General features: G+C 46.1%; 1 protein-coding gene and 1 pseudogene across 1 annotated transcript in view; both read left to right on the forward strand.

The window, feature by feature from the left end:
* cd79a (CD79a molecule, immunoglobulin-associated alpha) overlaps nt 1-27,500 on the forward strand; it is a 225,988-nt gene that overhangs the window by 19,594 nt on the left and 178,894 nt on the right. The window contains exons 2-3 of the mRNA XM_072553745.1: nt 15,101-15,352; nt 18,447-18,565. Of these exons, the coding sequence (XP_072409846.1) occupies nt 15,101-15,352; nt 18,447-18,565 (371 nt within the window). The remainder of the gene's footprint in view (nt 1-15,100; nt 15,353-18,446; nt 18,566-27,500) is intronic.
* Nucleotides 22,136-22,244, forward strand: LOC140459045 (5S ribosomal RNA; annotated as a pseudogene).

Genomic DNA, 27,500 nt, shown 5'->3' on the forward strand with positions numbered 1-27,500 from the left:
CATTTCTGACCCATGTGATGTGAACACCACGGGGAAATCGAGCTCGGCCAATCCACCTGACCTGCACCTCTTTGCACTGTGGGATGAAACCAGTGCGCCCAGAGGAAACACACACACACACACACGCACGCACACACACACACACACGCACGCACACACACACACACACACACTGGGAGAATCCAGTCGTCTGAGGCTGGATTCAAATCTGGGGCCCTGGCACTGTGAGGCAGCAGTGTTAACCACAGAGCCACCCCATTTTAATATGTGCGTCTGTATGTGTGTTACTGTATGTGTGTCTGTCTGTGTTATGTGTGTTATTATAAGTGTGTGTCTGTATGCATTACAGTATGTGTGTCTGTCTGTGTTACTGTCTATATGTGTTCAGGTATGTGTGTCTATCTGTGTTATGTGCGTTACTGTATGTGTGTCTGTCTGTGTTATGTGCGTTACTGTATGTGTGTCTGGCTGTGTTACTGTTTATATGTATTAAGGTATGTGTGTCTATCTGTGTTATGTGCGTTACTGTATGTGTGTCTGGCTGTGTTACTGTTTATATGTGTTAAGGTATGTGAGTCTGTCTGTGTTATGTGTGTTACAGTATGTGTGTCTGGCTGTGTTACTGTTTATATGTATTAAGGTATGTGAGTCTGTCTGTGTTATGTGTGTTACAGTATGTGTGTCTGGCTGTGTTACTGTTTATATGTATTAAGGTATGTGAGTCTGTCTGTGTTATGTGTGTTACAGTATGTGTGTCTGGCTGTGTTACTGTTTATATGTATTAAGGTATGTGAGTCTGTCTGTGTTATGTGTGTTACAGTATGTGTGTCTGGCTGTGTTACAGAGTCCAAAAGGAAAAGGAAGCATGTGTAATGTTTAGGAAACAGAAGACAGACAAAACCCTTGAAGGACACAAAGATAGCAGGAAAGAACTCAAACAAGGAATTCGGAAGGTGCAAAGGGACCTTGAAATGTCCCTGACACACAGGGATTAAGGAAAATCCCAAAGTCTTTTGTCCATATGTAAGGAGCAAGAGGGTGGCTAGGAAAAGCCAGAGGAAGTGGGTGAGGTTCTTAATAAATCAGTATTCCCAAAGGAGAAGGACGCAGTGGATGGTGAGTCTTGGGATGGGTACGCTGATATTCTGGGGCACGTAGGTATGACAAAGGACAAGGTGTTGAGTGTTTTGAAAAGCATCAGGTCCTCAGGACCTGATGGGATCGATCCCAGAACGCTCGGGGAGCCAGGTGAAGAAATGACTGGGATCTCAGACCCAATCCTTGTCTCCCTGTTTATGACAGAAGACATCTTACAGGACTGGAGTGTTGGTTTATTTAAGAAGGGCAAGAGGGATAATTCAGGAAATCACATACCAGTGAGCCTTACATCAGCGGTAGGGAAATTATTGGAGAGGTTTATCAGGGGTAGGATTTACTTACATTTGGGAAATATGCACTTATTAACGATAGGCAGCCTGACTTTGTGTGGTGAAATATTGTGTCTCACGATCTTAAGTTTATTGAGGAAGTGACAACGATAACTGATAAGGGCAGGGTGGGAGATGTTGTGTACATGGACTTTAGCAAGGCCATTGCCAAGTTGATACAACAGGTAAAATCGCATGGGATCCCGGCTGAGCTGATAGGTTGAATACGGAACTGGCTGAGTCATAGAGGACGGAGAGTCAATGTGGAAATTATTTTTCCAACTGGAGATCTGTGATGTGTGGCGTTCCACAGGGATCAGCGCTGGGACCTCTGTTTGTTATAATATATCGGAATGATCTGCAGTAGAGTAGAGGTGGCATGTTTAGTAAGTTTGTGGATGACACAAAGATTTGAGGGAGCTGCAGATAGCGAGGAGATTGGAAGGTTACAGCAGGACATAGACAGTTGGGCAGAGAAACAGCAGATGGAATTTAATCGGGACAAATGCATTTTGGAAGGTTTAATGCAGAGCCCACAAAATCCTCAGCAGCATACAGAGAGATCTAGGCGTGCGGGTGCCACAGTTTCCCTACTGTGACAGAACGCGTGGATAAGGTGGTCTGGAAGGCTTGCCTTCATTGGTTGGGGCAATGAATATAAAAATTGGCAAGTCATAGTGCAATTGTACAGAAGTTTGGCGAGGGCACATTTGTAAAACGGTGTACAGTTCTGGTTGCCACGCTACCAAAAGGATGTGGAGGCTTTGGAGAGGCTACAGAAATGGTTTACCAGGACGTGGCCTGGTTGAGGGGGCATGAGCTAAGAGGAGGGAACTGAAAAAAATTGGCTTGTGTTCACTTGATCGTTGTAGGTTGAGGGGTGTCCTGTTAGAAGTTGAAACAACTACGAGAGGCATGGATAGAATGGCTAGTGGGAGTCCTTTCGCGATGGGAGGAACGTCAATGACTCGGGAACGGAAGTTTAAGTTAAAAGGGGGAAGTTTGAACGAGATTTGAAAGGCAGGTTTTTTGCCTAAAGGGTAATAAATGCATTGCTGGATGAGGTGGTGAAGGGGATACAGCAGTAAGGTTGAAGAGCACCATGATAGATACATGAACATGCAGGAGAGACAGCCCAGGGACAGGCAAAAGGATTTTTGTTTAGAACGAGATCATGTGCCAGCACAGTTTGGGTGGGCTGAAGGGCCTGTGCCTGGGCTGTACTGCTATGTGTTCTCTTTGTTCTTGGTGTGTGTTACTGTACATGTGGGTATGAACATTACTGTACATGCGGGTGTGAACATTACTGTACATGTGTGTCTGAAGGTTACTGTATGTGTGTGTCTGTGTGTATTACAGAATGTGTGTCTGAATGTTACTGTATGTGTGTGTCTGTGTGTATTACAGAATGTGTGTCTGAATGTTACTGTATGTGTGTGTCTGTGTGTATTACAGAATGTGTATCTGAATGTTACTGTACGTGTGTGTCTGTGTGTATTACAGAATGTGTGTCTGAATGTTACTGTATGTGTGTGTCTGTGTGTATTACAGAATGTGTATCTGAATGTTACTGTACGTGTGTGTCTGTGTGTATTACAGAATGTGTGTCTGAATGTTACTGTATGTGTGTGTCTGTGTGGATTACAGAATGTGTACCTGAATGTTACTGTATGTGTGTGTCTGTGTGTATTACAGAATGTGTACCTGAATGTTACTGTATGTGTGTGTCTGTGTGTATTACAGAATGTGTGTCTGAATGTTACTGTATGTGTGTGTCTGTGTGTATTACAGAATGTGTGTCTGAATGTTACTGTACATGGGTGTCTGTGTGTATTACAGAATGTGTGTCTGAATGTTACTGTACATGTGTGTCTGTGTGTAATACAAAATGTGTGTCTGAATGTTACTGTATGTGTGTGTCTGAATGTTACTGTATGTGTATCTGAATGTTACTATATGTGTGTGTCTGTGTGTATTACAGAATGTGTGTCTGAATGTTACTGTATGTGTGTGTCTGTGTGTATTACAGAATGTGTGTCTGAATGTTACTGTACATGTGTGTCTGTGCGTATTACAGAATGTGTCTGAATGTTACTGTACATGTGTGTCTGTGTGTATTACAAAATGTGTATCTGAATGTTACTGTATGTGTGTGTCTGAATGTTACTGTATGTGTATCTGAATGTTACTGTCTGTGTGGGTCTGTGTGTATTACAGAATGTGTATCTGAATGTTACTGTATGTGTGTGTCTGTGTGTATTACAGAATGTGTATCTGAATGTTACTGTATGTGTGTGTCTGTGTGTATTACAGATTGTGTATCTGAATGTTACTGTATGTGTGTGTCTGTGTGTATTACTGAATGTGTGTCTGAATGTTACTGTACATGTGTGACTGTGTGGACTACAGAATGTGTGTCTGAACGTTACTGTACATGTGTGCCTGTGTGTATTACAGAATGTGTGTCTGAATGTTACTGTATGTGTGTGTCTGTGTATTACAGAATGTGTGTCTGAACGTTACTGTATGTGTGTGTCTGTGTGTATTACTGAATGTGTATCTGAATGTTACTGTATGTGTGTGTCTTGTGTATTACAGACTGTGTACCTGAATGTTACTGTATGTGTGTGTCTGTGTGTATTACAGAATGTGTGTCTGAATGTTACTGTATGTGTGTGTCTGTGTGTATTACAGAATGTGTATCTGAATGTTACTGTACGTGTGTGTCTGTGTGTATTACAGAATGTATGTCTGAATGTTACTGTACATGGGTGTCTGTGTGTATTACAGAATGTGTGTCTGAATGTTACTGTACATGTGTGTCTGTGTGTATTACAAAATGTGTGTCTGAATGTTACTGTATGTGTGTGTCTGAATGTTACTGTATGTGTATCTGAATGTTACTGTATGTGTGTGTCTGTGTGGATTACAGAATGTGTGTCTGAATGTTACTGTATGTGTGTGTCTGTGTGTATTACAGAATGTGTGTCTGAATGTTACTGTACATGTGTGTCTGTGCGTATTACAGAATGTGTCTGAATGTTACTGTACATGTGTGTCTGTGTGTATTACAAAATGTGTATCTGAATGTTACTGTATGTGTGTGTCTGAATGTTACTGTATGTGTATCTGAATGTTACTGTATGTGTGGGTCTGTGTGTATTCCAGAATGTGTATCTGAATGTTACTGTATGTGTGTGTCTGTGTGTATTCCAGAATGTGTATCTGAATGTTACTGTATGTGTGGGTCTGTGTGTATTCCAGAATGTGTATCTGAATGTTACTGTACATGTGTGACTGTGTGGACTACAGAATGTGTGTCTGAACGTTACTGTACATGTGTGTCTGTGTGTATTACAGAATGTGTGTCTGAATGTTACTGTATGTGTGTGTCTGTGTATTACAGAATGTGTGTCTGAACGTTACTGTATGTGTGTGTCTGTGTGTATTACTGAATGTGTATCTGAATGTTACTGTATGTGTGTGTCTGTGTGTATTACTGAGTGTGTATCTGAATGTTACTGTACATGTGTGACCGTGTGTATTACAGAATGTGTACCTGAATGTTACTGTACATGTGTGACTGTGTGGATTACAGAATGTGTGCCTGAATGTTACTGTATGTGTGTGTCTGTGTGTATTACAGAATGTTTATCTGAATGTTACTGTATGTGTTTGTCTGTGTGTATTACAGAATGTGTATCTGAATGTTACTGTATGTGTGTGTCTGTGTGTATTACAGACTGTGTACCTGAATGTTACTGTATGTGTGTGTCTTGTGTATTACAGACTGTGTACCTGAATGTTACTGTATGTGTGTGTCTGTGTGTATTACAGAATGTGTGTCTGAATGTTACTGTATGTGTGTGTCTGTGTGTATTACAGAATGTGTATCTGAATGTTACTGTATGTGTGTGTCTGTGTGTATTACAGAATGTGTGTCTGGATGTTACTGTATGTGTGTGTCTGTGTGTATTACAGAATGTGTATCTGAATGTTACTGTATGTGCGGGTCTGTGTGTATTACAGAATGTGTATCTGAATTCTACTGTATGTGTGTGTCTGTGTGTATTACAGAATATGTATCTGAATGTTACTGTATGTGCGGGTCTGTGTGTATTACAGAATGTTTATCTGAACGTTGCTATATGTGTGTGTCTGTGTGGTTTACAGAATGTGTGTCTGAACATTACTGTATGTGTGTGTCTGTGTGTATTACAGAATGTGTATCTGAACATTACTATATGTGTGTGTCTGTGTGGATTACAGAATGTGTGTCTGAACGTTACTGTATGTGTGTGTCTGTGTGTATTACAGAATGTGTGCCTGAACGTTACTGTATGTGTGTGTCTGTGTGTATGACAGAATGTGTTTCTGAACGTTACTGTATGTGTGTGTCTGTGTGTTTTACCGAATGTGTATCTGAATGTTACTGTATGTGCGTGTCTGTGTGTATTACAGAATGTGTGTCTGAATGTTACTGTATGTGCGTGTCTGTGTGTATTACAGAATGTGTATCTAAATGTTACTGTATGTGTGTGTCTGTGTGAAGTACAGAATGTGTATCTGAATGTTATTGTATGTGTGTGTCTGTGTGGATTACAGAATGTGTGCCTGATTGTTACTGTATGTGTGGGTCTGTGTGTATTACAGAATGTGTGTCTGAACGTTACTGTACGTGTGGGCCTGTGTGGATTACAGAATGTGTATCTGAATGTTACTGTATGTGTGTGTCTGTGTGGATTACAGAATGTGTGTCTGAATATTACTGTATGTGTGTGTCTGTGTGTATTACAGAATGTGTATCTGAACGTTACGATATGTGTGTGTCTGTGTGGTTTACAGAATGTGTGTCTGAACGTTACTGTATGTGTGTGTTGGTGTGGATTACAGAATGTGCATCTGAATCTTACTGTATGTGTGTGTCTGTGAGGATTACAGAATGTGTATCTGAATGTTACTGTATGTTTGTGTCTGTGTGTATTACAGAATGTGTGTCTGAATGTTATTGTATGTGTTTGTCTGTGTGTATTACAGAATGTGTGTCTGAATGTTACTGTATGTGTGTGTCTGTGTGGATTACAGAATGTGTACCTGAATGTTACTCTATGTGTGTGTCTGTGTGTATTACAGAATGTTTGTCTGAATGTTACTGTATGTGTGTATCTGTTTGTATTACAGACTGTGTACCTGAATGTTACTGTATGTGTGTGTCTGTGTGTATTACAGAATGTGTGTCTGAATGTTACTGTATGTGTGTGTTTGTGTGTATTACTGAATGTGTGCCTGAATGTTCCTGTATGTGTGTGTCTGTGTGTATTACAGAATGTGTATCTGAATGTTACTGTATGTGTGTATCTGTTTGTATTACAGACTGTGTACCTGAATGTTACTGTATGTGTGTGTCTGAATGTTACTGTATGTGTGTGTCTGTGTGTATTACAGAATGTGTGTCTGAATGTTACTGTATGTGTGTGTCTGTGTGTATTACCGAATGTGTGTCTGAATGTTACTGTATGTGCGTGTCTGTGTGTATTACAAAATGTGTGTCTGAATGTTACTGTATGTGCGTGTCTGTGTGTATTACAGAATGTGTATCTGAATGTTACTGTATGTGTGTGTCTGGGGGTATTACAGAATGTGTATCTGAATGTTACTGTATGTGTGTGTCTGTGTGTATTACAGAATGTGTACCTGAATGTTACTGTATGTGTGTGTCTGTGTGTATTACTGAATGTGTGTCTGAATGTTACTCTATGTGTGTGTCTGTGTGTATTACAGATTGTGTATCTGAATGTTACTGTATGTGTGTGTCTGTGTGGATTACAGAATGTGTGTCTGAACATTACTGTATGTGTGTGTCTGTGTGTATTACAGAATGTGTATCTGAATGTTACTGTATGTGTGTGTCTGTGGGTATTACAGAATGTGTATCTGAATGTTTCTATATGTGTGTCTGTGTGGTTTACAGAATGTGTGTCTGAACGTTACTGTATGTGTGTGTCGGTGTGGATTACAGAATGTGTATCTGAATCTTACTGTATGTGTTTGTCTGTGAGGATTACAGAATGTGTGTCTGAATGTTACTGTATGTGTGTGTCTGTGTGTATTACAGAATGTGTGTCTGAATGTTACTGTATGTGTGTGTCTGTGTGGATTACAGAATGTGTACCTGAATGTTACTGTATGTGTGTGTCTGTGTGTATTACAGAATGTGTATCTGAATGTTACTGTATGTGTGTATCTGTTTGTATTACAGACTGTGTACCTGAATGTTACTGTATGTGTGTGTCTGAATGTTACTGTATGTGTGTGTCTGTGTGTATTACTGAATGTGTATCTGAATGTTACTGTATGTGTGTGTCTGTGTGTATTACCGAATGTGTGTCTGAATGTTACTGTATGTGTGTGTCTGTGTGTATTACTGAATGTGTGTCTGAATGTTACTGTATGTGCGTGTCTGTGTGGATTACAGAATGTGTATCTGAATGTTACTGTATGTGTGTGTCTGTGGGTATTACAGAATGTGTATCTGAATGTTACTGTATGTGTGTGTCTGTGTGTATTACAGAATGTGTGTCTGAATGTTACTGTATGTGTGGGTCTGTGTGTATTACAGAATGTGTGTCTGAACGTTACTGTATGTGTGTGTCTGTGTGGATTACAGAATGTGTACCTGAATGTTACTGTATGTGTGTGTCTGTGTGTATTACTGAATGTGTGTCTGAATGTGACTGTATGTGTGTGTCTGTGGGTATTACAGAATGTGTACCTGAATGTTACTGTATGTGTGTGTCTGTGTGTATTACTGAATGTGTGTCTGAATGTTACTGTATGTGTGTGTCTGTGTGTATTACAGATTGTGTATCTGAATGTTACTGTATGTGTGTGTCTGTGTGGATTACAGAATGTGTGTCTGAACATTAGTGTATGTTTGTGTCTGTGTGTATTACAGAATGTGTATCTGAACGTTACTGTATGTGTGTGTCTGTGTGGATTACAGAATGTGTACCTGAATGTTACTGTATGTGTGTGTCTGTGTGTATTACTGAATGTGTGTCTGAATGTTACTGTATGTTTGTGTCTGTGTGTATTACAGAATGTGTACCTGAATGTTACTGTATGTGTGTGTCTGTGTGTATTACTGAATGTGTGTCTGAATGTTACTGTATGTGTGTGTCTGTGTGTATTACAGAATGTGTACCTGAATGTTACTGTATGTGTGTATTACAGAATGTGTATCTGAATGTTACTGTATGTGTGGGTCTGTGTGTATTACAGAATGTGTGTCTGAATGTTAATGTATGTGTGTGTCTGTGTGTATTACAGAATGTGTGTCTGAACGTTGCTGTATGTGTGTGCCTGTGTGGATTACAGAATGTGTACCTGAATGTTACTGTATGTATGTGTCTTTGTGTATTACTGAATGTGTGTCTGAATGTTACTGTATGTGTGTGTCTGTGTGTATTACAGAATGTGTATCTGAATGTTACTGTATGTGTGTGTCTGTATGTATTACAGAATGTGTGCCTGAATGTTACTGTATGTGTGTGTCTGTGTGTATTACAGAATGTGTGTCTGAACGTTACTGTATGTGTGTGTCTGTGTGGATTACAGAATGTGTACCTGAATGTTACTGTATGTGTGTGTCTGTGTGTATTACTGAATGTGTGTCTGAATGTTACTGTATGTGTGTGTCTGTGTGTATTACAGATTGTGTATCTGAATGTTACTGTATGTGGGTGTCTGTGTGGATTACAGAATGTGTGTCTGAACATTACTGTATGTGTGTGTCTGTGTGTATTACAGAATGTGTGTCTGAACGTTGCTGTATGTGTGTGCCTGTGTGGATTACAGAATGTGTACCTGAATGTTACTGTATGTATGTGTCTGTGTGTATTACTGAATGTGTGTCTGAATGTTACTGTATGTGTGTGTCTGTGTGTATTACAGAATGTGTATCTGAATGTTACTGTATGTGTGTGTCTGTGGGTATTACAGAATGTGTATCTGAATGTTACTGTATGTGTGTGTCTGTGTGTATTACTGAATGTGTGTCTGAATGTTACTGTATGTGTGTGTCTGTGTGTATTACAGAATGTGTACCTGAATGTTACTGTATGTGTGTGTCTGTGTGTATTACAGAATGTGTATCTGAATGTTACTGTATGTGTGGGTCTGTGTGTATTACAGAATGTGTGTCTGAATGTTACTGTATGTGTGTGTCTGTGTGTATTACAGAATGTGTGTCTGAACGTTGCTGTATGTGTGTGCCTGTGTGGATTACAGAATGTGTACCTGAATGTTACTGTATGTATGTGTCTGTGTGTATTACTGAATGTGTGTCTGAATGTTACTGTATGTGTGTGTCTGTGTGTATTACAGAATGTGTACCTGAATGTTACTGTATGTGTGTGTCTGTGTGTATTACTGAATGTGTGTCTGAATGTTACTGTATGTGTGTGTCTGTGTGTATTACAGATTGTGTATCTGAATGTTACTGTATGTGTGTGTCTGTGTGGATTACAGAATGTGTGTCTGAACGTTACTGTATGTTTGTGTCTGTGTGTATTACAGAATGTGTATCTGAACGTTACTGTATGTGTGTGTCTGTGTGGATTACAGAATGTGTACCTGAATGTTACTCTATGTGTGTGTCTGTGTGTATTACTGAATGTGTGTCTGAATGTTACTGTATGTGTGTGTCTGTGTGTACTACAGAATGTGTACCTGAATGTTACTGTATGTGTGTGTCTGTGTGCATTACTGAATGTGTGTCTGAATGTTACTGTATGTGTGTGTCTGTGTGTATTACAGAATGTGTACCTGAATGTTACTGTATGTGTGTGTCTGTGTGTATTACAGAATGTGTATCTGAATGTTACTATATGTGTGGGTCTGTGTGTATTACAGAATGTGTACCTGAATGTTACTGTATGTGTGTGTCTGTGTGTATTACAGAATGTGTGTCTGAACGTTGCTGTATGTGTGTGCCTGTGTGGATTACAGAATGTGTACGTGAATGTTACTGTATGTGTGTGTCTGTGTGTATTACTGAATGTGTGTCTGAATATTACTGTATGTGTGTGTCTGTGTGTATTACAGAATGTGTGTCTGAATGTTACTGTATGTATGTGTCTGTGTGTATTACTGAATGTGTACCTGAATGTTACTGTATGTTTGTGTCTGTGTGTATTACTGAATGTGTGTCTGAATGTTACTGTATGTGTGTGTCTGTGTGTATTACAGAATGTGTGTCTGAATGTTACTGTATGTGTGTATCTGTGTGTATTACAGAATGTGTGTCTGAATGTTACTGTATGTGTGTGTCCGTGTGGATTACAGAATGTGTACCTGAATGTTACTGTATGTGTGTGTCTGTGTGTATTACAGAATGTGTGTCTGAATGTTACTGTATGTGTGTGTCTGTGTGTATTACAGAATGTGTATCTGAATGTTACTGTATGTGTGTGTCTGTGTGTATTACAGAATGTGTATCTGAATGTTACTGTATGTGTGTATCTGTGTGTATTACAGAATGTGTGTCTGAATGTTACTGTATGTGTGTGTCTGTGTGTATTACAGAATGTGTGTCTGAATGTTACTGTATGTGTGTGTCTGTGTGTATTACAGAATGTGTATCTGAATGTTACTGTATGTGTGTGTCTGTGTGTATTACAGAATGTGTGTCTGAATGTTACTGTATGTGTGTGTCTGTGTGTATTACAGAATGTGTGTCTGAACGTTACTGTATGTGTGTGCATGTGTGGATTACAGAATGTGTACCTGAATGTTACTGAATGTGTGTGTCTGTGTGTATTACTGAATGTGTGTCTGAATGTTACTGTATGTGTGTGTCTGTGTATATTACAGAATGTGTGTCTGAATGTTACTGTATGTATGTGTCTATGTGGATTACAGAATGTGTACCTGAATGTTACTGTATGTTTGTGTCTGTGTGTATTACAGAATGTGTATCTGAATGTTACTGTATGTGTGTGTCTGTGTGTATTACAGAATGTGTGTCTGAATGTTACTCTATGTGTGTGTCTGAGTGTATTACAGAATGTGTGTCTGAATGTTACTGTATGTGTGTGTCTGTGCGTATTACAGAATGTGTATCTGAATGTTACTGTATGTGTGTGTCTGTGTGTATTACAGAATGTGTGTCTGAATGTTACTGTATGTGTGTTTCTGTGTGTATTACAAAATGTGTGCCTGAATGTTACTGTATGTGTGTGTCTGTGTGTATTACAGAATGTGTGTCTGAATGTTACTGTATGTGTGTGTCTGTGTGTATTACTGAATGTGTATCTGAATGTTACTGTATGTGTGTGTCTGTGTGTATTACAGAATGTGTGTCTGAATGTTACTGTATGTGTGTGTCTGTGTGTATTACAGAATGTGTGTCTGAATGTTACTGTATGTGTGTGTCTGTCTGTATTACAGAATGTGTGTCTGAATGTTACTGTATGTGTGTGACTGTGTGTATCACAGAACATGTATCTGGCTGCTTGGCTGCTTGTATGTCTCTGTGTGTAACGGTGTGCCTCACTGTATGTGTTCATCGTGAGATCAGAAATCAGGGGTATTGTTGCCGAGAATAGCCTCCATCACAGTGACCTCTGGGCAAGAACAGCAAAGCGAGTGTAGATTTCACACTGAGCTGTCCGAGATATAGCAGCAAGTCAGACCACGAAGCAATGATATCCAGAGGATCCCCTGGGAGCTGGGCAGGAAGTCAAGGTGAGATGTCAGACTGGATTGCTGGCTGATACAGATGACAGCTGTGGCCAAAGAGGAACTTAGACAGAGCAGGACAATGGAGCATGGAGCTGAACTCATTTTCCAGTCATGTGAGCTCTGTCAGAAGTATTCTAACTTTGGATATCGAACTCATGGCTTAGTGTCCCAATTCAGAGGTGTTCGTCCCACAGTACAGACCAACCCTACTGTCGGAGGTACAGTGCTGAGGGAGTGCCGCATTGTCGGAGGGTCAGTGCTGAGGGAGTGCCGTATTGTCGGAGGGTCAGTGCTGAGGGAGTGCCGCACTGTCGGAGGGTCAGTGCTGAGGCAATACACACACACACACACACAAAACAGACCAGCACAGTGGCTGTTTCCGCACTGTGGAGATTCTATGAAATCCCCTGCATAACCTTCCTTAAATGAGGGGAGCAGAACTGTTTAAAACATTCCACGTGTGGTCTTCGATATACGTGGGGAGAGACAGAGATTGGGGTGAAAGAGATGAAAGGATATGGGGAAGAAAGCGGGAACAGGAAGGTATATTGGATGATCAGCCATGATCCCACTGGATGGTGGAGGAGTCTCAAAGAGCTACGTATGTTCCTATTCCTTCTGTTTCTCCTTCAGGGGAACCATGTGAAGGGGATCCCCAGGAGCTGCCTTGTGCGTCATTCCCTCCACCTCCAACACTCATGGTGATTTTGTGTGCACACATATGTGTGTGCGTGAGCGTGTATGTATGTGCGTGTGCGCAAGTATGTGTATGTATGTACATGAGTGTGTGAGTGTGTGCATGTGTGAGTGTGTGTGTGTGCATATGAGTGCCTCTCTTTGTGTGTATTTGTGTTGGGAATGTCTGTGACTGTATGTATAAGTGTCGGTGGCTGTGTGTGTGTGTGTCTATATGTGCGTGTGTGCGTGCGTCTGTACGTGTCTGCATGTGTGTGTGTGTGTCTGTATGTGTGTGTGTGTCTATATGTGTGTGTGTGTATGTCTGTATGTGTGTGTCTGCATGTGTGTGTGTGTCTGTATGTGTGTGTGTATATGTCTGTATGTGTGTGTGTCTGCATGTGTGTGTGTGTCTGTATGTGTGTGTATGTGCAGGTGTGTGCTGTCTCTATGTGTGTGTGTGTGTGTGTGTCGCTGTCTGTGCGTCTGTGTTTATATGTGTGTGCGTGTATGTGTCTTTGTGTGGCTGTGTGTGTGTCTCTGTGTGTGTTTGTGTGTGTGTATATGTGTGTGTGCGTGTCTCTGTCTGTGTGTCTGTGTTTGTATGTGTGTGTGTGTATGTGTCTGTGTGTGGCTGTGTGTGTCTCTGTGTGTGCGTCTGTGTTTGTATGTGTCTGTGTATGTATGTGTGTGTGTGTGTGTGTTTGTGTGTGTGTGTGTGTGCACATCCGGGGGGGGAGAGGGTGAGTGTGAAAAACAGAAACCTGCCTGAGTTTCCAGGTGGTTCCAAAGGTCTGCCCCCTCTCTCTGTGTTCTGTGTGAAAGGGCACCTTAAAATTCTGAAAGCCAGTCAGAAAGGCAGTTTTCACATTTCAATCCTGGATACCTGGCTATGCCTGAGAAGTATCTAACTCACTTTCTCCAAAGATCTGGCACAGTTGTATGGCCTCAGGAGTGAAGGCTTCTGAAAATGTGATGATGAAGTTACTACCAACAAGCAGAATTCCAAAGGTTAATTGAGTTGAAGTTGGATGAATTCCTTGAATGAGATGAGGTATATCTCAGAGTGTTGAAGAACGTGGAAATAAAGATAATAGAAGCATTGGTGGTGATCTTTCGAAAGTCTGTAGATGCTGGAGAAGTTCCTTCAGACTTGAATACAGGAAAGATAACCCGAACATGTAAGTAAGGAGAGGAAGATGAGAGATGAGGAGATTTATTAGATTGATATCAACAGTCGGGAAGAAATTATTTTAATATTAAACAATGATATGATTGGACAATGGATTTATGAAACAGAATTCATGTTTGATCCAAAGAGGTGCAGGTTAGGGTGGATTGGCCGTGCTAAATTGTCCCATAGTGCCCAGGGATGTGCAGGTTAGGGTGGATTGGCCATGCTAAATTGTCCCATAGTGTCCAGGGATGTGCAGGTTAGGGTGGATTGGCCATGCTAAATTGTCCCATAGTGCCCAGGGATGTGCAGGTTAGGGTGGATTGGCCGTGCTAAATTGTCCCATAGTGTCCAGGGATGTGCAGGTTAGGGTGGATTGGCCATGCTAAATTGTCCCAGAGTGCCCAGGGATGTGCAGGTTAGGGTGGATTGGCCATGCTAAATTGTCCCATAGTGTCCAGGGATGTGCAGGTTAGGGTGGATTGGCCGTGCTAAATTGTCCCATAGTGCCCAGGGATGTGCAGGTTAGGGTGGATTGGCCATGCTAAATTGTCCCATAGTGTCCAGGGATGTGCAGGTTAGGGTGGATTGGCCATGCTAAATTGTCCCATAGTGCCCAGGGATGTGTAGGTTAGGGTGGATTGGCCATGCTAAATTGTCCCATAGTGTCCAGGGATGTGCAGGTTAGGGTGGATTGGCCATGCTAAATTGTCCCATAGTGTCCAGGGATGTGCAGGTTAGGGTGGATTGGCCGTGCTAAATTGTCCCATAGTGCCCAGGGATGGGCAGGCTAGGTGCATTAGCCAGGGGTAAATGTCGAATAATAAGGTAGGGGAATGGGTCTTGGTGAGTTACTCTTCAGAGGGTCGGTATGGACCTTTGGGGCTGAACGGCCTGCTTCCACGCTGTAGGGACTCAATGATTCTCTGACCATTCTGCTCCAAGACGCACGATACTGAAGCCAACATGCAGACGTCCGACTCGCAGTTTGTCTCCTGAAATACGTAGCAGTGTACAGGGGGACTGTTAGTTTGTGCCATTTGCCCAGTGGGTGTTATTAACCATCAGTCTTTGCTTCCAGTGGGGGCCCTGACAATTCCCAAGACTTCCGTTCGTGCAGAGCTCGGGAGTTCCTTCCAACTGCAGTGCAATGTCTCCGGGCGGGAGGTCATCTGGCAGATGAGAAGCTACAACAGTTCAATCTGGCAAAACCTTCACTCCAACGCGGCCCAGTACCACTGGGAAAAGGTGGAGCAGGCGGACTTGGGGATTTACCGTTGTCATAACAACCAGACGAGGGCGACATCCTGCAATGTCGGACTCCGTGCTTACAGTGAGTGTCCCGGTCCCCTGGGGAGGGGCTTTGGGGGGGTTGAAGAGGTGGGGATAAAGGGAGGGGGCTTGCCGGGGGAATGACGCTCGTGAAAGTCTGGGCGGGCGAGAAAGCCTGGAGAAACCAAGGCCAACTCCCCCCACCCACCCACCCACCCACCCACCCACACTCCTCTCCGTCGTGTTACCGGAGTAGGGCGGTAGGTGGCGATCCACAAGGGAGCGGTGGCCATCCAGGATCAAGCGAGGGCGCTGAGGGCACCACCGATGTGCCCCTCCCTCCGGTTGCCAGGTCGCCGGCGCATTAGTCTGGGGTAAGCCAACACCCCGAACCCATTCACACACCAATCATCGCCCACTGGGGAAGTGTTGGGAGGCAGTGGGCATAGCGTGGCTTGGTGGGGACAAGGAAAGGAGTGGTCAGATTGAGGATGGGCACGAGCGGAGGGGTGGCCAGGGACTGGGTGGAGGCATGGGCAGAGAAGTGGGTTTGCCGCTAGTCAAATGTGGGCCAGCTGTGGGGTGTAGGTAGGACTTGGGAGTGAGTGGGTATTGGGAGTGGATGCATATTGGGAGTACGTGGATATTGGGAGTGGGTGGGTATTGGGAATGCAAGGGCAAGGGGAGTGGGTGGGTATTGGGAGTGGGTGGGTAATGGGAGTGGGTGGGTATTGGGAATGCAAGGGCAAGGGGAGTGGGTGGGTAATGGGAGTGGGTGGGTATTGGGAGTATGTGGGTATTGGGAGTGGGTGGGTATTGGGAGTGGGTGGGTTTTGGGAATGTTAGGGCATTGGGAGTGGGTGGGTATTGGGAATGCAAGGGCAAGGGGAGTGGGTGGGTATTGGGAGTGGGTGGGTAATGGGAGTGGGTGGGTATTGGGAGTGGGTGGGTATTGGGAATGCAAGGGCAAGGGGAGTGGGTGGGTATTGGGAGTGGGTGGGTAATGGGAGTGGGTGGGTTTTGGGAATGTTAGGGCATTGGGAGTGGGTGGGTATTGGGAATGTTAGGGCATTGGGAGTGGGTGGGTATTGGGAATGTTAGGGCATTGGGAGTGGGTGGGTATTGGGAATGTTAGGGCATTGGGAGTGGGTGGGTATTGGGAATGTTAGGGCATTGGGAGTGGGTGGGTATTGGGAATGTTAGGGCATTGGGAGTGGGTGGGTATTGGGATAGGGTGGGTAATGGGAGTGGGTGGGTATTGGGAGTATGTAGGTATTGGGAGTGGGTGGATATTGGGAGTGGGTGGGTATTGGGAGTGGGTGGGCATTGGGAGTGGGTGGGTATTGGGAGTGGGTGGGTATTGGGAATGTTAGGGCATTGGGAGTGGGTGGATATTGGGAATGTTAGGGCATTGGGAGTGGGTGAGTATTGGGAGTGGGTGCGTTTTGGGAGTGGGGTGAGTATTGGGAGTGGGGTGAGTATTGGGAGTGGGTGGGTATTGTGTGTGGGTGGACATTGGGAGTAGGTGGGTATTGGGAGTGGGTGGGTATTAGGTGTGGGTGGATATTGGGAGTGGGTGGATATTGGGAGTGGGTGGATATTGGGAGTGGGTGGGTATTGGGAGTGGGTGGGGTTTTGGAATGGGTGGGTATTGGCAGTAGGTGGATATTGGGAGTGGGTGGGTATTAGGTGTGGGTGGATATTGGGAGTGGGTGGATATTGGGAGTGGGTGGATATTGGGAGTGGGTGGGTATTGGGAGTGGGTGGGGTTTTGGAATGGGTGGGTATTGGCAGTAGGTGGATATTGGGAGTGGGTGGGTATTAGGTGTGGGTGGATATTGGGAGTGGGTGGATATTGGGAGTGGGTGGATATTGGGAGTGGGTGGGGTTTTGGAATGGGTGGGTATTGGCAGTGAGTGGATATTGGGAGTGGGTGGGTATTAGGTGTGGGTGGATATTGGGAGTGGGTGGATATTGGGAGTGGGTGGATATTGGGAGTGGGTGGATATTGGGAGTGGGTGGGGTTTTGGAATGGGTGGGTATTGGCAGTGAGTGGATATTGGGAGTGAGTAGGTACTGGAAATGGGTGAGTATTGGGAGTGGGTGGGTGTTGTGAGCGGGTGGATATTGAGTGTGGGGGGGGGGGTGGGGGGCGAGAATATTGTCCCATAGTGCCCAGGGTTGTGCAGGTTAGGGTGGATTGGCCATGCTAAATTGTCCCATAGTGCCCAGGGATGTACAGGTTAGGGTGGATTGGCCGTGCTAAATTGTCCCATAGTGCCCAGGGATGTGTAGGTTAGGATGGATTGGCCATGCTAAATTGTCCCATAGTGCCCAGGGATGTGCAGTTTGGGATGGATTGGCCATGCTAAATTGTCCCATAGTGCCCTGGGATGTGTAGGTTAGGGTGGATTGGCCATGCTAAATTGTCCCATAGTGCCCAGGGATGTGCAGGTTAGGGTGGATTGGCCATGCTAAATTGTCCCATAGTGCTCAGGGATGTGCAGGTTGGGGTGGATTGGCCGTGGTAAATTGTCCCATAGTGCCCAGGGATGTGCAGGTTAGGGTGGATTGGCCGTGCTAAATTGTCCCATAGTGCCCAGGCATGTGCAGGTTAGGGTGGATTGGCCGTGTTAAATTGCCTGTAGTGTTTGGGGATGTGTAGGTTCAGTGCATTAGTGAGGGGAAATGTAAAGTGATGGGGAATAGGTCTGGGTGGGATAGTCTTCAGAGGGTTGGTGTGGACATCTTGGGCGAAATGACATGTTTCTACACTGTCGGAGTTCAATGAAACCCTGTGATCTATGTCAGCCAGGGATTCCTGATTGGATCGGGTTAACAGTCGGGGCTCCTTGATTGGAGCAGGCTAAGAGCCAGGGGTCCCTGATTGGTCCAGGTTGACAGGTCCAATGCTCTTCTCTGAGGTTTACCTGACTGACCCCTTTCCAGTCACTAGAGTTGGGTGTTGGGTGTGTGTGTTGGCAGGGAGGTGGGGATTGGGTTGGTCTTGGACAAGGGGCATGGCAGAGGTGTGCAGTGTTGTTTGGCTGGGTATTCGTGCGGCTCAAGCAGCAGTTCCTGACTGCCACGGACGATGGTATCTCCCACGTCACATTTCACACCCGCTCTGACCCTTCCCGGTCTCTCCCCTCCAGGGCCACGCTACAGCAAGTTCTTCAATATCAGGGAGTCGAAGAAGAACATTATTCTTATGGTGGAAGGTATCCTCCTGCTGAGTCTGGTCATCATCCCAGGGACCATTCTGCTTCGAGAGGTGAGACCATTCGACACAGGAGCAGAATGAAGCCGTTTGGCCCATTGAGTCTGTTCCGCCATTTCATCATGGCTGATATGTTTCTCAAACCCCCATGCTCCTGTCATCTCCCTCTAATCTTAGAACCCCTTACTAATCAAGAACCTGTCTCTGTCTTAAACACACTCAATGACTTGTCCTCTACAGCTCCTTGTGGCAATGAATTCCACAGATTCCCCACTCCCTGGCTGAGGAATTTCCTCCTCATCTCAGTTTTGAGGGGTCATCCTTCACCCTGAGGGCGTGCCCTTGGGTCCTCAGTTCTCTCACATTTTCTCCACATCCAGGACTGTCAGTATTCTTAAAGCTTCAGTCAGTTTCCCCCTCATCCTTCTCAACTCTGAGGACAGACCCAGAGTCCACAACCTCTCCTCACAGGACAAGCTCTTCAGCCCTGAATCATTCCTGTAAACCTCCCTCCAACACTGGCACGTTCTTCCTTCGGACCAAGATAGCTCACAGTATTCCAAACGCGGGCTGACCAGTCTCAGCAAGACACCTTCACTCTTGGTTTGGAGACGCCGGTGTTAGACTGGGGTGTGCAAAAAATTAAAACTCACACAACACCAGGTTATAGTCCAACAGGTTTAATTGGAAGCACTAGCTTTCGGAGCGCTGCTCCTTCATCAGGTGGTTGTGGAGAAAAGCTAGTGCTTCCAAATAAACCTGTTGGACCACTTCCCCCCCCCCCCCCCCCCCCCCACCCCCCCACCTTACCTCAGTTCCACCCTTCGAGCTCAGCACCATCCTCACTATCTGTCCTACCTGCCAATCTTCCTTCCCACCTATCTGCTCCACTCTCCTCTCCGACCTATCACCTTCATCCACCTACTCTACTCTTGGCTACCTTCTCCCCAGCCCCAACCCCCCCTCCCATTTATCTCTCCACCTCTGAGGCCCCCAGCCTCATTCCTGATGAAGGGCTTTTGCCTGAAACGTTGATTTTCCTGCTCCTCGGATGCTGCCTGATCTGCTGTGCTTTTCCAGCACCACTCTAATCTTGACTCTGATCTCCAGCACCTGCAGTCCTCACTTTCACCTATAACCTGGTGTTGTGCGATTTTTATTGTATTCTCACCCTCTTGAACTGCATGCTGACATTGCATTTGGCTTCCTAACTGCCGAATGAACCTACGCGTTAACCTTAAGAGAATCCCGAACTCCGACTCCCAAACCCCTTTGTGTTTCAGATTTCTATTCTTCTTACCAGAGTGCATCGCCTCCCACTTTCCCACACTGTACTCCAATCGGCCATTTTTTTTTTACCCGCTCTCCAAGTCCTTCCACAGCCTCCCCGATCCCTCAACACTCCCTGTCCCTCCACCTATCTTTATACCATCTGCAAATCCACCAATGAATGGCCTCAGTTCCTTCACCTGGATTGTGAATGTGTAATGTGAATAGTTGTGATCCCACGCGTCACACCCGGTTCAACTTATGATGATTTTTTAAAAAAAAAGTTCAGTCGTGACGAGAGGGTTAGAAATAGCAGGGTCGGGGGAGGGTGATATACTTCTCAGGTGAGATGTGGGAAATCAGGGACAGTTTGAACAGCCCTGACAACATCATTTACTGCATCCGCTGCACCCGATGTGGCCTCCTCTATATTGGGGAGACAGGCCGCCTACTTGCGGAACGTTTCAGAGAACACCTCTGGGACACCCGGACCAACCGACCCAACCAACCCGTGGCTCAACACTTCAACTCCCCCCTCCCACTCCACCAAGGACATGCAGGTCCTTGGACTCCTCCATCGCCAGACCATAGCAACACGACGGTTGGAGGAAGAGCGCCTCATCTTCCGCCTAGGAACCCTCCAACCACAAGGGATGAACTCAGATTTCTCCAGTTTCCTCATTTCCCCTCCCCCCCACCTTGTCTCAGTCAAATCCCTCGAACTCAGCACCGCCTTCCTAACCTGCAATCTTCTTCCTGACCTCTCTGCCCCCACCCCACTCTGGCCTATCACCCTCACCTTGACCTCCTTCCACCTATCGCATTTCCAACGCCCCTCCCCCAAGTCCCTCCTCCCTACCTTTTATCTGAGCCTGCTGGACACACTCTCCTCATTCCTGAAGAAGGGCTTATGCCCGAAACGTCGATTCTCCTGCTCCTTGGATGCTGCCTGACCTGCTGCGCTTTTCCAGCAACACATTTTTCAGCTCTGAAGAACAAACCAAACCTCCTCAAAATATATCGAGGGGATAGCCTAGAATCTCGCGTTTTTGCTGTACAGGACACTGGTTAGGCCACTGTTGGAATATCGCGTGCAATTCTGGTCTCCTTCCTATCGGAAAGATGTTGTGAAACTTGAAAGGGTTCAGAAAAGATTTACAAGGATGTTGCCACAGTTGGAGGATCTGAGCTACAGGGAGAGGCTGAACAGGGTGGGGCTGTTTTCCCTGGAGCGTCGGAGGCTGAGGGGTGGCCTTATAGAGGTTTACAAAATCATGAGGGGCATGGATAGGATAAATAGACAAAGTCTTTTCCCTGGGGTCGGGGAGTCTAGAACTAGAGGGCATAGGTTTAGGGTGAGAGGGGAAAGATATATAAGAGACCTAAGGGGCAAATTTTTCACCCAGAGGGTGGTACGTGTATGGGATGAGCAGCCAGAGGAAGTGGTGGAGGCTGGTACAATTGCAACATTTAAGAGGCAGTTGAATGGGTAGGAAGGGTTTGGAGGGATATGGGCCGGGTGCTGGCAGGTGCGACTAGATTGGGTTGGGATATCTGGTCGGCCTAGATGGGTTGGACCGAAGGGCCTGTTTCCGTGCTGTACATCTCTATGACTCTAGGACTCCACTGAAGTGAAAGGTGCTGTGTTCCAGGTGTGATTCGATTGGTCCGCTACGAGGCTTTAGGCAAATCATACTTTATTCTTAATTGGCTTGACTTTAACACTATTGAAATATTGAATAAAATAATATGTTATTTAACTGCCAATGATCAACTGCCCCGATGTGGCAGCATCCTGTAAACACACCCTTGGCAAAGGCAAATTCCTCATGCATTATCTCCCCTCCAGTCCAGGAGACAGAAAGACCAGCAGGGGGAGGACTCAATCCTTCACGCTGTAGCAGAGAGAGAGCTCTATCTACCAGCTTCAACAGCGAACTTCAAACCCCGACTGAAACCCTGTGTGAGTCTGAGTCCATCTGTCAGAGATGTGTGCCCCAGTGAGCAGGGGGTCACACAAACCAGATTGATTGAGATTGACAAGTTGTTTATTGCAAGCTATATCGCTTGACGAGGCTGACACAGAACTGACAGCCTGTACAGGTAGATCAAGGGTTCCCTTCCCTGAGCTGAGAATCAAGCCAGCTTTCATAGGAATGTTACACAATGATGCTAATTAAAAATAGGGAAAACACAACAGGCTGGATCATCAAGTGGCTCTGTGGTAGAATGGATAGCATGTTGGACTTCTAGTTTGAGGCCTTTTGAAGGCATTCAACGGTTGTGGGTTCAAGTCCCATCAGAGTTCAGTTTTAAGCTGCACTCTTAGGGGTTGCGGGGCTATTTTTGGCCAGCACCTACAGCCATACTAGTCTGAAAACGTCTGATCTTGGAAGCTAAGCAGACTCAGGTCTGGTTAGTACTTGGATGGAAGACCGCCTGGGAATACCAGGTGCAGTAAGTGTTTAAGTGGTTCCGCGGTGCAATGGATAGCACATTGGACTTCTCGTGGTTTGAAGGGATTCAAAGGTTCTGGGTTCGGGTCCTGGTGAAGTCAGTACTTTTAGGGCGGCATGGTGGCTTAATGGTTAGCACTGCTGCCTCACAGCGCCAGGGACCTGGGTTTGATTCCCGCCTCAGGCGACTGTCTGTGTGGAGTTTGCATATTCTCCCCGTGTCTGCGTGGGTTTCCTCCGGGTGCTCTGGTTTCCTCCCACAATCCAAAGATGTGCAGGTTAGGGTGGGTTGACCATGCTAAATTGCCCATAGTGCCCAGGGGCGTGTAGGTTAGGGTGGATTGGCCGTGCTAAATTGTCCCATAGTGCCCAGGGATATGCAGGTTAGGGTACATTGGCTATGCTAAATTGTCCCATAGTGCCCAGGGATATGCAGGTTAGGGTACGTTGGCCATGCTAAATTGTCCCATAGTGCCCAGGGATGTGCAGGATAGGGTGGATTGGCCATGCTAAATTGTCCCAGAGTGCCCAGGGATGTGCAGGTTAGGGTGGATTGGCCATGCTAAATTGTCCCATAGTGCCCAGGGATGTGCAGGTTTGGGTGGATTGACCATGCTAAATTGTCCCATAGTGTGAGGTATGTTAGTCAGGAGGAAATGTCGGGGAATAGATCTGGGTGGGTTACTCTTTGGACGGTCGGTGTGGACTGGTTGGGCAGCAAGGCCTGTTTCCACACTGTAGGGAATCTAATCTAATCCAGTTCCGATGGTGAGAATTGCAAAGCAGTTATCAGAAGGATGTCCTAATTGTAGATACAATGATGCATCCTGGCAGCATCAATCAGTTCAGGAGATTGCAGCTCTCTTCGAGGGTCGGTGAGAGGGTCCCTTTTCCTGGCACTAAGATGTTTCCATTGGTGCTCTCCTGTGAGTCAAGTCTTCTGATGCCTCTCTGTCTGACCCGTTCTTTGTGTGACTTTGGTATCACTGGGGTACGAGACGGCCCTTGGGGCTTTGGGATAGCTGTGTCGATCGGGTCCAGGAAGCTTATTGTCAGTTTGTCTTGGGGAGTGTACCCCCTGGCCTGAGAGTGACTGGTTTCCCTTGTCAGCCTGTTCAGTCAATGCTGAGGCATTCTGGGTGTTGCTGGTCTGGTTTGGACAGGCTTGATTTTCTGTGTGGCTCTGCTGTGGGTAGGCTGGGTGGCAGATCTTCTCCCACACCACCTACTCGAGCTTCTTTAGTCTTATTTAAAATTAAAAAAAACACTCAGGGAGCTCAAAACCGTTGACACACGTTTTCTGAAGTTGACATTGCATCACCACGATGGCAATGTCCCTCTGCAAGTGAAACATGGAACATAGACAAGTACAGCACAGAACAGGCCCTTTCGCCCACCATGTTGTGCCGAAGTTTAATCCTAATGTAAAATATAATAACTTAACCTACGCACCCCTCAACTCACTGCTCTCCATGTGCATATCCAGCAGTCACTTAAATGTCCCCAAAGACTCTGCTTCCACCACCACGGCTGGCAACGCATCCCATACATTCACAACTCTCTGTGTAAAGAACCTAACTCTGACGTCTCCTCTATACTTTCCTCCTAATATCTTCAAATTGTACCAGTCAATCCTGCCCTGAGGAAAAGTCTCAGGCTATTGACTCTGTCTATTCCACTCATTATTTTGTACACCTCGATCAGGTCTCCTCTCTTCCTCCTTCTCTCCAGAGAGTAACCTCTAAGCCTGTTCAATCTTCCTTCATAAGACAAGCCCTCCAGTCCAGGCAGCATCCTGGTTAACCTTCTTTGCACGCTCTCCAAAGCCTCTGTATCTTTCCTATAGTAGGGCGACCAGAACTGGACACGATATTCCAAGTGCGGTCTCACCAGGGACTTGTAGAGCTGCAGCAAAACCTCGCGATTCTTAAACTCAATCCCCCGGTTAATGAAAGCCAAAACACCATATGCTTTCTTAACAACCCTATCCACTTGGGTGGCAACTTTGAGGGATCTATGTACTTGCACACCCAGATCCCTTTGTTCCTCCACACTGCCAAGAAACAGTGCAGAACAAATCCCTCTAAAAGAACAGAGACATGACAATGTATGCAACTCCTGTTAAACCACATGAATTGGCCAGAGTGGCGGTTGGACAAGCTCAGGAGCATGCAAGAGATGGAAGGCGTCATAGACATTGACGTCGATGTGAAGGAGGATCTCCAGGAGGTGAGCAGCCAGCAACCTTCGCTGTTCGCCTCAGCGGTCTCCGGGATAATCTATCCGGTCCAAGGGTCTGCCTGTTGGAGAAAGCTGAAATATGCTCCTGTTTCTACATCCAGAAGGAGCACAAAGAGAGCTCCATGCTTAGCAGCCTGAAGAAAGAAGATGGCTCAGTAATGTATGACATCCTGAGAATCAGCAAATCCCTTAATGTCAGACAGTCTGACACAAAACAGTGCAGCCTCCCAGTCGTTTCTGCTGTGTCTCACGGAGATCTCAGCTGAGAGTGCACGGGGGAGGCTGGACCAGACGCTATCTGGATTAGTAGACCAAGACCCTGGAGTCTGAGAAAAAGGTACACCTCCTGGAAGTAATGGCAGGTCGGCCGAGATGCAGTCAACTCTGTGGGACGTGCAGGATGTGCCCGAGCAGTACAACAGAATGTTTCTGGCAGGGAGCATCTGTGAATCCATGAGGAAAGGTATCAACACACTCATCTAAAATGGGAGAGGGGTGAGAGACACAGATTCCCAAACTCATTGCAGAATGCAGGTTTCAAAATCTAATTAAAGGTCATCATTACCCTGGTCAGGTCTGCTCCGGCATTGATACGATCGGATACATACAGGACAGTCTCGGAGAGTCTCGCGCTCCACATGGATACGATCGCCTACATACAGGACAGTCTCTGGGAGACCCACAATCCACACGGATACGATCGCCTACATACAGGACAGTCTCTGAGAGATCCACCCTCCACACGGATACGATCACCGACATACAGGACAGTCCCTGAGAGACCCACACTCCACACGGATACGATCGCCTACATACAGGACCGTCTCTGAGAGACCCACACTCCACACGGATACGATCGCCAACATACAGGACAGTCTCTGAGAGACCCACACTCCACACAGATACGATCGCCGACATACAGGACTGTCTCTGAGAGACCCACACTCCACACGGATACGATCGCCTACATACAGGACAGTCTCTGACAGACCCACACTCCACACGGATACGATCACCTACATATAGGACAGTCTCTGAGAGACCCACACTCCACACGGATACGATCGCCTACATACAGGACAGTCTCTGAGAGACCCACACTCCACACAGATACGATCGCCGACATACAGGACTGTCTCTGAGAGACCCACACTCCACACGGATACGATCGCCTACATACAGGACAGTCTCTGACAGACCCACACTCCACACGGATACGATCACCTACATACAGGACCGTCTCTGAGAGACCCACACTCCACACGGATACGATCGCCTACATACAGGACAGTCTCTGAGAGACCCACACTCCACACGGATACGATCGCCTACATACAGGACCGTCTCTGAGAGACCCACACTCCACACGGATACGATCGCCTACATACAGGACAGTCTCTGAGAGACCCACACTCCACACGGATACGATCGCCTACATACAGGACCGTCTCTGAGAGACCCACACTCCACACGGATACGATCGCCTACATACAGGACCGTCTCTGAGAGACCCACACTCCACACGGATACGATCGCCTACATACAGGACAGTCTCTGAGAGACCCACACTCCACACGGATACGATCGCCTACATACAGGACAGTTTCTGAGAGACCCACACTCCACACGGATACGATCGCCTACATACAGGACAGTCTCTGAGAGACCCACACTCCACACGGATACGATCGCCTACATACAGGACAGTCTCTGAGAGACCCACACTCCACACGGATACGATCGCCTACATACAGGACAGTCTCTGAGAGACCCACACTCCACACGGATACGATCGCCAACATACAGGACAGTCTCTGAGAGACCCACACTCCACACGGATACGATCGCCTACATACAGGACCGTCTCTGAGAGACCCACACTCCACACGGATACGATCGCCTACATACAGGACAGTCTCTGAGAGACCCACACTCTACACGGATACGATCACCTACATACAGGACAGTCTCTGAGAGACCCACACTCCACACGGATACAATCGCCTACATACAGGACAGTCTCTGAGAGACCCACACTCCACACGGATACAATCGCCTACATACAGGACTGTCTCTGAGAGACCAACACTCCACACTGATACAATCGCCTACATACAGGACAGTCTCTGAGAGACCCACACTCCACACGGATACGATCGCCTACATACAGGACAGTCTCTGAGAGACCCACACTCCACACGGATACGATCGCCTACATACAGGACAGTCTCTGAGAGACCCACACTCCACACGGATACGATCGCCTACATACAGGACTGTCTCTGAGAGACCAACACTCCACACTGATACAATCGCCTACATACAGGACAGTCTCTGAGAGACCCACACTCCACACGGATACGATCACCTACATACAGGACAGTCTCTGAGAGACCCACACTCCACACGGATACGATCGCCTACATACAGGACAGTCTCTGAGAGACCCACACTCCACACGGATACGATCGCCTACATACAGGACAGTCTCTGAGAGACCCACACTCCACACTGATACAATCGCCTACATACAGGACAGTCTCTGAGAGACCCACACTCCACACGGATACGATCACCTACATACAGGACCGTCTCTGAGAGACCCACACTCCACACGGATACGATCGCCTACATACAGGACAGTCTCTGAGAGACCCACACTCCACACGGATACGATCGCCGACATACAGGACCGTCTCTGAGAGACCCACACTCCACACGGATACGATCGCCTACATACAGGACCGTCTCTGAGAGACCCACACTCCACACGGATACAATCGCCTACATACAGGACAGTCTCTGAGAGACCCACACTCCACACGGATACGATCACCTACATACACAACATCGGCGTGGACTCCTGTATCATCAGCCTGGCCCGGGTTTTGGGTTTTGACAGGATATCACACCCCTACATAGGGGATATGTTCTCCAACATGGGCGTTGGGCGAGGGAATCTGCAATTGGATCCGACTGCTGTACACCAACATCGCTAGCACGGTCTCAATCAACGGTTGGGA

The sequence above is a fragment of the Chiloscyllium punctatum genome, chromosome 34 (genome assembly GCF_047496795.1).
Source record: "Chiloscyllium punctatum isolate Juve2018m chromosome 34, sChiPun1.3, whole genome shotgun sequence".
In the NCBI taxonomy this organism is placed as follows: domain Eukaryota; kingdom Metazoa; phylum Chordata; class Chondrichthyes; order Orectolobiformes; family Hemiscylliidae; genus Chiloscyllium; species Chiloscyllium punctatum.